This window comes from Narcine bancroftii, chromosome 1 (assembly GCF_036971445.1).
Source record: "Narcine bancroftii isolate sNarBan1 chromosome 1, sNarBan1.hap1, whole genome shotgun sequence".
Lineage (NCBI taxonomy): Eukaryota > Metazoa > Chordata > Chondrichthyes > Torpediniformes > Narcinidae > Narcine > Narcine bancroftii.
The window spans coordinates 234,177,754-234,191,375 of NC_091469.1; the positions used below are offsets into that span (position 1 = coordinate 234,177,754).

General features: G+C 38.7%; 1 protein-coding gene across 5 annotated transcripts in view; it reads left to right on the top strand.

Moving 5' to 3' along the window:
* Window positions 1–13,622, top strand: part of apc (APC regulator of WNT signaling pathway) — a 191,553-nt gene that overhangs the window by 119,901 nt on the left and 58,030 nt on the right. For all 5 annotated transcript variants that reach the window (XM_069892850.1, XM_069892860.1, XM_069892878.1 and 2 more), the window contains 2 exons: window positions 6,951–7,152; window positions 10,196–10,304. In XM_069892850.1, coding sequence (XP_069748951.1) covers window positions 6,951–7,152; window positions 10,196–10,304 — 311 coding nt within the window. The remainder of the gene's footprint in view (window positions 1–6,950; window positions 7,153–10,195; window positions 10,305–13,622) is intronic.

The following is a 13,622-nucleotide window of genomic DNA, read 5'->3' on the forward strand; positions in this document are numbered from 1 at the left end:
ATGAAGTCGACTACTTGGTTCAAATACCTGATCAGAGACATAAAACACAGAGTTGCCATGTCCACATGTTAAAACTTTATTTTGAGAACTTGGCCTTTAACAAGGAACAACAACCTACACCAGACGTATTGGTTTTTGATAGAATAATGGAGTCCATGGACCATGAGACAGTGCAAGCTGACTCTTGTGAGGTCACTTCAAACAAAACATTGCCCCAGTTTGTGTGTCTAATTCGAGTGTTTTGCAGAAGTTGGATAAGTTGGGTCATCTTCAGCCCCAGGAAAAGGAACAAATGAAACAACAACTTTTAAAATTTAAGGATGTTTCCAGACATGCCGAAGTGAACCCCAATAACTTGTCATAATGTTAATGTTGGAGATGCCAAACCTATCAAACAACATCCATATTGAATGAATGTTGAAAGGTATAAACTGGTAGATCAAGAGATCGAATATATGTTAAAGAATGATATTAGTAGATGTTCTACCTCAGATTGGAGTTCACGGTGCCTAAATCGGATGATACAGTTATGCACTGATTATAGAAAAGTTAATGTGGTGACAAAGACAGATGTTTATCCTAACCCTAGGGTGGATGATTGTGTGAATAAGGTTGGAAAGGCTAAGTTTCTTACAAGCATGGACTTATTAAAAGATTACTGGTGTGTTACTTTAACAGACAGAGGTAGGGAAATTTCTGCACTTGTAATTTCATCAGGGTTACATGAATATAATGTTTTACCATTTGGAATGAAAAATGCTCCAGGGACATTCCAAAAAATGATTAATTCTATGGTTCAAAGTTTAGAGCATATGATTGATACCTGGGAAGCACATATCTTTAAGTTATAGAAATTATTTGACAAAATTTTCAAAAGCAAACCTTTCTGATAATTTAGCTAAAAATGATGTGGCCATGCTATTGTGGCTTAGTTATTTTGTTGGTCAGGGCAAGTTGGCACCTGTCCAGGTGAAAGTTCAGACAATTTCTGAGTTTCCCATTTCCATGGATAAAAAAGCTATTAGGATGTTTTTGGGAATAGTAGGGTATTATAAAAAAATTGCTGCTATCGCTCTTCCTTTGACTAATCCTCTGTGGAAGGGTGAAAGGTTTGTTTGGATAGAACTTTGTCTGGAGTCATTTGATGAACTGAAAGCCATTTTATGTCACCAGCCTGTGCTTAAGTCTCCTGACTTTGAGAAGCCATTTTCTTTAGCAGTAGATGCCAGTGATGAAGCTGCAGGAGCTGTGTATTATAAAAGAATGGTTGTGATGAAGTTGACCATCCAGTGGTTTACTTATCCAAGAAATTCAATGAACATCAAAATAATTATTCCACTATAGAGAAAAAAAATATTGTCTCTTGTACTGGCTTTGCAGCATTTTAATGCATTCATCTGCACAGCTCAGGGATCACTTGTGTATACTGACCTTAGTGTTCTTGAGTAAAATGAAAAACTAAAAATAGACGACTGTTAAACTGGAGTCTAATTCTGAAGGAATATGATTTAATGATAACTCAAATTAAAGGCAAGGATAACGTAATTGCTGATTGTCTTTCAAGATGTTAAGTTTGCATTGTGGCTGAAAAATGTTATATTTGTCTTTTATTATATCATTTAATAATAATGGATGTAGTATTTCAAATATTGTTGGTTGCAGTTAAAACTTTCCTCTTACAGCTCAAATTTTTCTTTGTTAAGGAGAGGTTTTACAAGCTCCTGTTTTATTTAGTGAGTGTCACTTTGGAGGTTTGTGCAGGCTACAGCCATTCACAATTTTCAGACTACATATCACCATCAGGTCCAAACTATAAGCAAGGTTGATGGTCTCAACTAAGACCAAGAACAATCGTTGCTTATTCAGGAAAACAGATGATGAGAGAGGGTCATGTGATTATGAGTCAGGTAATTGGGACACTTAAAGAAACAGAATACAGTTTTGATCAAGCAGAGATCGAATGATTCTGTGTGGAAATGGACATTTCTGCTGATTCTCATTGTCCGAGGAATTATTTAACCACCATAGCCATTGTAATGGTAATTTTGATTGACCCATATCTGGGTAAAGGAAGCAGGTGAATTCCTGCATTGGATTGTGACCATTGTGATAGTCATTTCGACTGACCTGGGTTTTGGAAGCATCGTGGAAGTAACACATTTCATTTCCCCTGTGCAAGGAAGAGGGAGTTCTGACAACCATTCATATGAAAGGACATTTCTCTGGAAGCAACTCACAATGATTCATGAGTTTTTGGCAGTCTGATCACTCATCCTCTCATCTTCTTCATAATTACTTCTGAGCATCAGTTTAAAAGTTTGAGTTTCAACATGAGATTTCTAAGACTGAACTTTGGGAATGACTTTCCAGAATTATGCCTAAGCTGTAATAGTTTGAGTATTCCCCACACATACATAGTAATGCACGCACACACACTCACACTCACTCTCATGGATAGTTGGGGTAGATTTAACTAAGATGTTATATTATTAATAATATAATAAATATATATTGTTTTTAAAATAAGACTGTCTTGGTGAATTTCTATTGCTCCTGGTCTGCAACATAGCCTTTAAGAGAGGGAAGTGTGTCAGGTGTGCAATGGGCCCTTCAGTATGTTGGGTGCTTTTCCTAGTGTTAAACTGTAATCTATAAAGAGCATTCTAATGTATGAGTCTGTGTTGTCTCGGTGTTTCATGGTTTTATGTAGAGCCAATGAAATGGACCTGTTTCTGCAAAAGGCAAATTGAAATGGATCCACGTCGCCACTCAGAAAGACGCTGATATTCCACCACACACTATTTTACCACCCACACTGAATTTAGGGCATCTTACAGTGGCCAGTTAACACCCAACCTTTGAGATATAGGAGGAGGTATACCATGACTCCTCTCAGTCAGTATTGGAGGTTAAACTTGAACTCAAATTGCTGGAACTGTGTAGACAGATTCTCTACTCTGCTGACCTTTGCTGTGCAGCAGGGCACATTAGTTTTGGAACTTTGTTTAGCAGATGTTTAATATGTGTTCCATTCCTTCATACATTTTATTGAATGTGTTAAAGATAACTTAAAGCTCAATATTTGAATATGCGCAAGCATTGTCTACATGCTGTCGCTTGTTGACTGAGATTGGAGTTCCTTGGTTCTAGGCTGCAGGTGACAAGTTGTTTCTCATTTCTCCTGCATATTACCTCCACTGCATTCGGAAACCAGTGAGGCTAATTAGTGCATTGACTGACTCTAATGAACATGCTAAATAGCAGATATCTGAAATAAACATTCCACAGTGACTTCCATCACAGAAAAATCTACCTGGAGGACAGTGGAAATACTATCTTCCAAAAAACTTCTTTTAAAATAAAACCAACGTTCTCACTGACTCATGGATTCCATTGATACAAGATTGTTCAAATTGGAGAAGGAACATCCAGGATGATACTGAGTACCTTTTTGTTAGGAGAATTAAGAAGTCCAACTGCAAGGACAGAATGAGCTGAATTGCTACCATTCTACTTGTTTATCAGTCAAGTGACTCTTGCCTCACCTATTCTGGAATTTATAGACCCCACATTGGCTTCATTACCCAATTCCTAATTCAGAGATGGAGTTGAAACAACTTGATTGTAAGGAACTGCTGAAGAAGAAAAGTTATCCTGCTCATTCAGTTTCAGGCCCACAGAAATTGTAAATGTTTTTGAAAGAATTACAATGTTGACCAGATGTTATTGCTTTCTCTTTACAGCTTTCTGCAGAAGTAATTTCTCTTTGAAGCTGGTTTTCAGTTGATGGAGGTTTTAGCACCATTGACATCTGTATCTTCATAATACCTGTACAAAATACAAGGTCTGACTGATGGTGGCAGGTTTATATAATAATGCAAGTGGTATGGGGCTGGAAGTTATGAGCTACCACATTATGTCACTGTTAATAATTAGCATATTAAATTTCTCACGAACATTTTTTACATGTTTTAATAGATATTTTGAAGTGTACATGTAGAATTCATTTGTGGAACTTTGACAGTGGGAGTGCAGGAGACAGCAGCAATGGATCCACGGACACTGTCTCTGAAGGACATTCTTTTATTTCTTACCTTTAGTTGGGGTGCCAGACGAGTGGGCAAACAAAAGTGAACACATTTTTGTATATTATGCACATTTCAATAAAGATATGCTTTAAGATATCATTTGATAAAAATATAAAATCATTCTTTGTGTACCCACCATTAAAATGCATACTTCCGTTTTTTTCACTGTTCCCAGCTTCTTTCTACAATTTGTACTTCATCGATCCAATCTGATTTTTGGTATTGATGTAGCATCTCCTCAATGCAGGTCAGTGGATCAGATAGTGCGGAGTAGTGTGGGTGGTAAGAACCAGGGCTCAGGGTTTCAATTGTTAAGTGTGACAAGCCCTTGAGTGTTAGATCAGTAAGTAGGGAGAGTTGCCATTAGTTTAAGGGAGTGGTGAAGAAGACAGGATTGGCTGCTTGTTGGGTGAGCATGTAATTGGGCTGGGGTCCTATGACAATACACAAAAATGCTGAAGAATTTAAAAAGGGCTCCCTCTTGTTTTCCATGGATGCTGGGTGACTTGCTGGGTTTCTCCCCCACTCTTGTCTATTGGACTAGTTCCTTGTAACCTTTAAGAACAATAGTCTTACACAGGTGCCTTTGGCATCCAAATGTTCCAGGGCCGAGTGGAGAGCAAGAGACATGGTGTCTGCCGTGTATCTTTTGTACACCATGTTTGGATGGTAGGCAACTTGAAGCGGGTCAATTTTGGGTGGTAGCAAGAGTTGACGTGAGCCAAGACCATTCTCAAAATACTTCATGATGGTAGATGTCAAAACGATGGTTGGTTATCATTTAGGGCCATTGGTCCTGCTTTTCTTTGGTACTGGTGTGATGGTAGCATTCATGAAGCAAATGGGCCATCAAGCCTGTGGTAGTTTAATCTATAGATTGTTTTCCTTTAAGTTCTGTTTCTGTAAAGAACTTTTTGAATTTGCTGCTACTGCTCCTCTGGATAGTGAATTCCAAATCGGAGTTTCCATTGCCATTGAGGAAAATGGATTCTCACCTCCTGACTATAGCAAATACCAGAGGGTATTTGTTTAAGCTGAATGGAGTAAAGATTAAGGAAATGTTAGAGCAAGGGTGGTCAAATTTTGGCTCACAGAAGGTGTTGTTGCAAATGCTATTACATCCCTCCAAAAAAAATATACATTGCTTTGACAATGATGCGCATGTTCGGGACATGGGTGAAATAACCAATAGAAATGCACCTTGAACACAAAATGTATTCATACAGTTTAATAAATGATCTTGGTTATAAACTGCATTATTAATTGCATAAACATTCATATTTCATCCATGTTTCCTAAGTAACCAGCACAGAGGGAACAACATCTGAAACAGACGAGCAGACCCAAAAACAAATAGAAATCAAATGAGGGCGGTGGCAAGCGTTGAATCGCTCGTCGTCTAAATGTGACCTTAAATAAAAGATACAGGGATTATCCGCCAATGGTTTCCAGTGCAGGGCCAGTAAAACAAAACATTTATGAGGCTTCATTTCTAAACCTTACCCATGGCGCAAGCAGGGTTGGTCCACGGCTTAATTGATGTCAGGGCACTGGAGCCTAAGAGAAGGGGAGGGGATCACTTCGCAGTCCAGATGGGAGACTTTGCCTTGAAATGAAATATTGAGAATTTACTACACACAATTGTTGTGATACTCACCATTAAAATGCATACTTCTGTTTTTTTTTCACTGTTCCCAGCTTCTTTCTACAATTTGTACTTCATCGATCCAATCTGATTTTTGGTATTGATGTAGCATCTCCTCAATGTAGTCAACATTATATTCTGGGGTAAAACAGATGCGCTTTCTGCAGAATCAAATAATGCAAAATGCTTTCAATTGAACATAACTGATCCGATAGCAGATCAAATATTGCAATAGATTGCTTCCTAAAATATTGTTTATTTAATCCAATTTACCTTTTGGAAAAGGCGGTTTACAGTAATATGCAACGATATCAAAATAAACCGATTTGACAGTAGTGGGACCAATCCAAAAATAAATGTAAAATACAGCATTTTGTTTCAAATTAACATGCAAGTAGGATTTGAAATAAGATCGATAGCAAAAGAACAAAATAAATCATTGCTCATTCTAGGTTTGCCTGTGACACAAAATAATATTGCTCATGTTTGCTGAAAGGAAGCACTTAAATGGAGCAACATGTTAATATTGTATACATTTTTTGTAACAAAATGTGCAGGTAGGAGTAAAAATGTGTATGTAATATTTTTTCATGTCTTGTGGCTCTCAAACATGTGAAGTTAATCATATGTGGCTATTGTGTTAAGCAACTTTGGCCACCCCTATGTTAGAGGTAAGTTTTTTTAATCACAGATTGCTGGGTACCTGGAATGCATTGCTGGCGATGTTAGTGGAGGCTGGTGCATTAGGACTTTCCAAAGACTCTTAGATGGATTTAAGAAAATTAGAAGGTTATGGATGTGAGGTAGAGATGGGTTAGATATTGTTGTGGAGGAGGTTAACAGAGTTTGGCACAACATCATGGGCTGAAGGGCCTGTTCTGTGCTGGAATGTTCTCTTCTATAACTGAATTTGTGGTTTTATGTCCACATCTGGGCCAAGGAGAATGGTTTAATGCTGATTGTCCTTTTAGAAGCCCAGGCTCATCATTTATGTATTTGAATAGTTTTTGCTGAACAAATGTTGTCTGATGATACAATGGATGATCATATCCATTGTCATTTCTAGATTTCCTTAGTAACTTTTTTGTATGAGATTTTGGATTCATTTCATAATTTTAAGACTGTCTTGTAACTGTTTAATTTTTAGAATTTTTTCTTTATTCATTATATATTTTTTTAAATGGCCAGCTCATTATCCATACACTTGTATTTTTCAGAACTGAACTTGGAGTGTGCAAATTCACCTGCATTAAAACTAAGACCAAAGATGTCACTGCATTCATATGGAAGTCGAGAAGGATCAGTGTCTGGTCGGTCAGGAGAGAGTAGCCCAGTTCCACTGGGTTCAATTCCAAGAAGAGGATTAATCAATGGAAGCCGAGAAAGCACTGGCTACTTGGAAGAGTTAGAAAAAGAGAGGTACTCATTGATTAATGTTATTCATGGTATTTCACAGTGTAATTCATTTATTTTTTAGTCCATCAAATCGTTGCAATTCCTGAAATAATTCTTTGATTCAGCATCACATTTTCTGCAGTTAATGTGACATATGGGTTCAAAAATGTGGAGATTTTTATTGTTTGCTATGTTTGACATGACTCACCAGCCGCATGGACTTTTTTGCCAAAGTTTTGTACAACTAGTGAAGAACATTTTTTCAATTATTTTAAAGGCTGAAATTATCAAGACATTTGTAGATCCTTTCCAAGAAATATGATTATAAGCAGAATCTTGAAAAATATTATTTAGAAATTGATCCATGGATGCTTTTGGTGTTCATTGATGTCTCTAAGAGAGTGATTTACTGCAATAGAGTTAAGGCATTTTTAAAAATCCCTTGTAATAGAGGGGCTATTAAGACTTTTGCTTTGAAAGTTTTACCTTTTGAAGGAAGAATTTTAATGGAATAATATGCCTCATTTCCTGTACGAGCACTGTATTTCACATGGTTACTTACAGCTATTTTCATGATCAGTTTTGATAAATAATGATAATTTCTTATGAATTAATACTTTCATTTTCTGAACTTTTTTTTGAGCAATGTTCATAAGTTTCAACAATTTCTGTTACAAATGCAATGCAGCTCCTTTGCTGAGTTGACTTTGAATCTTGGTGCTAGGCAAGAAGATTTTCTGAACTATTGGCTTTTATTCTAATTGGTACCACAGCACATTTTTAATTAGCTTTTGTAGGTGTTGCGCAGTGACCTGTTTGAAAGAGGAAGTTGGTGGTAGTAGAACAGCCATAGGGGATTGCTGTCTATAATTAATTGCTCTAAATTCTTGTTTGTGCAGTGTTTACCTGCACAACATTACATCCACAGACGTTTCAATCCATCCTGAACAACGCCTCATATGCCAGGCTGCTGTTCATTGACTTCAGCTTGGCATTTAATGCAATCATTCCCAGAGGCTGGTGGAGAAGCTGTCCTTGCTGGGACTCAACACCCCTCTCTGTAACTGGACCCTGGATGAAAAGATCACAGTCTGTCCGGGGCAGTAGCAGAATGTCAAACACCGTCACACTGAGCACTGGCGCACCTCAGGGCTGTGTGCTCCTATTCATGCTACTGATCCATGACTGCATCACCAGATCCAGCTCCGCCAAGTTTGCAGATGATAGAACAGCAGTTTGCTCCATCAGCACCAACGATAAATCACACTACAGAGAAGAGGTGGAAAATCTTGTGAAATGGTGTGACTCATTGTTGACAAGATGAAGGAGATGATGGTGGACTTCAGGAGAACTGGGAATGACCACCCCCCATTACACATCAACAATTTTGTAGTAGAGAAGAGTGGAGAGCACTAAGCTCCTTGAAGTTCTCTTAACTAGTGACCTGTCCTGCGCACACATCTCCTCATTTGTCATTCAGCAACTGTGCTTCCTGAGAAGACTGAAGCGGGCAAGGCTATTGGTCGATATTATGTCAACCTCTATTGAGAGTTTTCCTAGTCGGCTGCATCATTGTGGTATGGTTGCTGCAGAGAAGTGGATTGGAGGTCTATACACAGGACCATAAAAGTAGCAGAAAGGATCACTGGAGTCTCCGTCCCTACGCTCCCCTCCCCCACCCACCTTGGTGTGATCTAATGGGATCGTGGTCTGAAGAGGGTGGGAAAAATCATTGAGGATCCCTTCTGCCCTGCACATGGCATCTTTCAGCTGCTCCCATTGGGAAAGAGATACAGGAGGATCAGAACCAGCACCATGAGTCTGAGGAACAGCTTCTTTCCACGGGCAGTGAGAGTGCTGAATGACCAAAGGAACTACTCACACTAACCATCCAAGACTATCCTATTCATGAAAATATATTTTTATTGTATAGATTAAATACTTGTCCTCCATGTGTATTGTTTGCCTGTATGTGAGTTATGTCTGGTTGCATGTCTGCGTTTTGCACCAAGGACTGGAGAATGCTGTTTAGTCACAACACGACTAAAAGTGCTAACTGCATCCTTTCTCCTATACGTAAGGAGACAAATACTATCCATGATACACCAAATATGACCTTGTCAGTGCTTTACACAGTACATCAGAAGCATAAGCTGTGTACTTTTGTATTAAATTAGCCCAGTAATAAACACTTTTTTGTCTTTGCTAATTACTTACAGTAACTATATAGCATGACGTTGTGAACCAAATTGTTGGGCTCTACACTGATTTTCCAAAAAAAATTCTTCTGAGCCCATTTCAAAACTCCTGCACTTTTTGCCTTTGCTATTTGTATTCTAGTCTACGCTTGGGTATCCAGTCCCAAATTAACATTGTTCCATATTTTGCTCATCTACATTTCCTGTGAATTTGCTCTGCAATATTTTCCACAGCAGTTAGCAGCCTGTAGAATAGTCCAAAGAGTCCAATTGCTGCTCCACTTTTTTTTAAGAGAGTTAGGGACATTATGCTAAAGTGTATAAACAAGTGTTGGGATGGAATATCCTTAACATATATGAGGAACCAGTCCACACCATCGGTCATTATCATAATTGGACTTTAGGAACTTATTTAAATTTGTTTACTGAGCTTTGTATCCCTGCTATGCAGTTTTGTTGGCAGACCTGCCATTCATTTGAGCTGCTGAAGTAACTCATTACTGTTTGTATTTCAGGAACTTGGTAGGACAAAATTGGTGGCAGTGGAGGTAAATAGATTAACTGTGGAGTTTCATCTGTTAAATTTTGACCTGAAGTTGTTTAATTAATTAGTTAGACTGCATCCTTGAAGGGTGTATGTAGGTTCACTTTGATCAGAACTGAATATGTTAACACATCCACATTGGATAGTATCTGACATAAAGCTACTGCAAAAGAGAGCAGCTTGACAATTATATTCATGTTAGAATTACTCCATGGCAATTTGCTGGAGAAAATAAAGGCAATATCCTCTTCCTTGTGTTGATATTCTTGATGTTTGTTTTAAACATCCATGTGTTGTAACAGGAGATTTTCTCTTTATTTTATAGATCTTTGTTACTTGCTGAGATTGAAAAGGAGGAGAAGGAAAAGGATTGGTATTATGCACAACTTCAAAATCTTACAAAGAGGATTGATAATCTCCCCCTTACAGAAAATGTAAGTTCAAATCCAATTCCAAATATTCTATGAAATAGATAAGAACGTAATTTTGTGCAAGTTGTTTTAAATTGAAAATAAGACCATGACAGTCAGAAAAATGTACATCCTTCACACCTTTGAGAATTTTCAGGATTAAATAAATATCAGTTACTAGCAATGATGAGTGATTAAAAATAACACTGTGTCATTAAGATTAGATTTTGAGTTTGATGGGATGATGAATTAAGACAGAGAGAGCTTTAGAAAGGGTATTTTTAATCTCAAATCAAGTACTATACACATCCCTCCTCACACCTTGATGAAGGGCTCAGGCTCGAAACATCAGGCAGAGTTCCTCCAGTATCTCTGTGTTTTTACTACAATCACAACATCTGTAAAACTTTTGTTTTACTACATACATGAATAACCAAATGAAACAGTGTTTCTCCAGACCACAGTACACACGTATACACAGCACATAATAATGTTTATAAATGGCGGCCCACAGCAAGCAAGCCGGCTCTCCAGGCGGCGAATGCAACGTAAAGCCAGCAGACCGTACAGCGGCACTGGCCCCAAGAAAGCGAACTGGTGGACAAATGGCTGAAGCAGCCTAAAGGGCCAGCAACCCTAAAAAAGCGCTGGTCCCACTGTACATCAAACAGACTGGGGTAGCACGCAGTGAAGGAGGTATTGTCATGCAAGGGTGTAGCCACACACAGGAAAAACCGCCTTTGTCATGCAGAATGTGACGTCAGTAATCGGGACAAATAAATGAGAGCTTAGCCTGACCACACTTGTGAGTGTCATTCTTTCGTGTAGTGCACAGCTACTATGGTGTGTGGGTGTATGTATGTGTGTGCCTATTTTTTTTTCAATAAATTATATAAATATTTTGGGATGACTTTCTCGGTTACATGATACTGTTTAACAGTGTCACAGCCTGCAGGTCGATGCTATTTCCCAGCCTGGCAATACTGATTTTGATGCTCCTGTAACTCTTCTTGATGGTTCTGTTACAAGCCAGAGGACCCCAAAACCCAGCAGCAATAGATAATCACCAAGACAGATGGTTACTTAAGCAAATGTTGCTTTTAATTATCTTTAAACATGAAATTAAAATCAAACTTTAACTTATCACTATTGATTTACTTAACCTAACTTAACCCCCTTCTAATTCTAAGCGCACATGTATGTAATGTGTGTGTAAGTTCAGAGAAGTTCTTTGATTCACAGTCCAATCTCACTTCTCATTCCTCCAAGTTCACTGGTTGCAGGTAATTCTTATACTGTGCACAGAATTTAACATATATAAAGTTTACCAGGATTTGGTGTTTGAAAGGTAAATGGTTACTGCTCAGGAAGGTTCTGTCAGTTTTCAGAGAGAGATTTGTTGTACGATGGACACCCAGCCACTTCCGTATCTTGCTGACAAAACTTTCCCCCTTCAGGGTTTTCCAAATGTTCTTTTTTCTTTCAGGTCACTACAGAGTGCCTTTTTTTTCTCTTATTCCAAGTGAAACATTAGACAGCCAGCCCTCTCCTCTTTCATGAACCACAAGGGCTTTGACCAGGCTGAAATAAGAACCTGTCTTCCAAATGGGGTTTTCCACAAGCTTGCCAGCTTGTCCTGTTCCAGTCCCAGCTGCTGTTGCTGACTGTAACACTGTAGAAATGATCTCTGTGTATGTGTGTCTCTCTCTCATTCTCTCTCGTGCGCTCTCTCTCTCTCATTCTCTCTCGCGCTCTCTCTCTCATTCTCTCTCTTGCTCTCTCTCTCGCACTCTCTCTCTCGCTCTCTCTCTCGCTCTTTCTCGCTCTCTCTCTCTTGCGCTCTCTCTCTCTCGCGCTCTCTCTCTCTCACTCAGAGAAAGCCTGTTTGACTCACTCTGCTTGCAAAATCACATGACCCTCTTAGAACATCTCCAGACAATCTGCAGCTCCCACAAGATCTTTCATCTGATGCCTTTTGTAAACAGCAATCCATTAGTGAAGTATCTTGAGCACTCTCCAAAGCTCTTGCAGAAGCTGTGGAGCCGATATGTCTAGCATTAGCAGAGCTCCAGTATTTCAAATAAGATCTGTTTTAAAGTGTTTGTATGTAACCTACTCTAACAAACCTTTCCCAATTTATCTCCCAAAAACATATCTATATACTCTGTCAGAGTAGTGAGTCAAAGGTACTGTGGGCTGATCAAGAGTCCTTAATTTTTTGAACCCCATTTAAGCAACACTCCCAGTAAATGTCATCCACAGAAAGAACAGGAGAACCCCAGTGGTATTCTCAGTCATTTTGATTATCCTTCTGGTCTGATCTTTTGCAGCTATCATACTATGCAATGATGCAGCCAGATAAGAATATTGAGCACTCTCCAAAGCTATTGTTCTTGTGTAAAATGTTGTCAGGATGAGGGTCTGTAGCTTTGCCCTCCTCAACCTCCTTAGGAAGTGTTGGCGCTGCCAGATTAGCCATTTAGTGGAAGTGCTGTGTTGTCTACATTCATTTTTTAACGAGACCTTAAAATTCTGACCCTTTTGTAGGTGCAATGCGAGGGATAAATCTTGAAAAAAAAACCTATGGCTCGTTAACATCTAGTTCTCTTTTGCCTGAGGGCCTTCCCCCCCCCCCCCCCACCACCACACTATGTCTTGAATCTGATACACAAACTCTGACCCAATCCCACATATGCTGCCTGACTCACTTGAGTACCCTCAGTATTTGTGCCCTTCATGCCAGAAATGACCACTATTGGAAGGGTTCTGTAGGTTTGGTGGCATCCCTGGGGTAAGGGCAGCTTTTATAGTTTGGAACATATTTTGAGGAGGGCAGGGAAGGGTGAATTGTTGACTGGGTAATGGCTCTGAGTTTGTCTTCATGAATTCTGCCTAGTTTCTGAGTTTATCTGGCATTTTTTTGATTTTGTTTCAAATTTCTAGTATCTGTTGTATTTTTTGCTTTTCAAATATTAACCATTCTGTTGTAATCCATGATTTTCTCAACAGATGCTGTTTGATCCTGCTGGACTTTCCCAGCAATTTTCTTTATTTCAGATTTACACCAATATCTGTGATCTATTTACAGTATCCGAAATGTTTTTTTTTGTTTTTCTCTCTCTGCAGGTCTCCTTCCACTTAAACCTGCTCCAGATATGTTGTGACAAAGATCATTTGTCTGAAATATTTACTGTTTCTCTCTCCACAGATGCTAACTGATCTAAGTATTTCCCGCATTTTCTGTTTTTATTTCAGATTTGCAGGATGTCCAATTTTTTTGCTCCGAGATACAATGCCCAGAGTTATATGATCATGCAACTAATCATAAGTTCAGAGATGTGC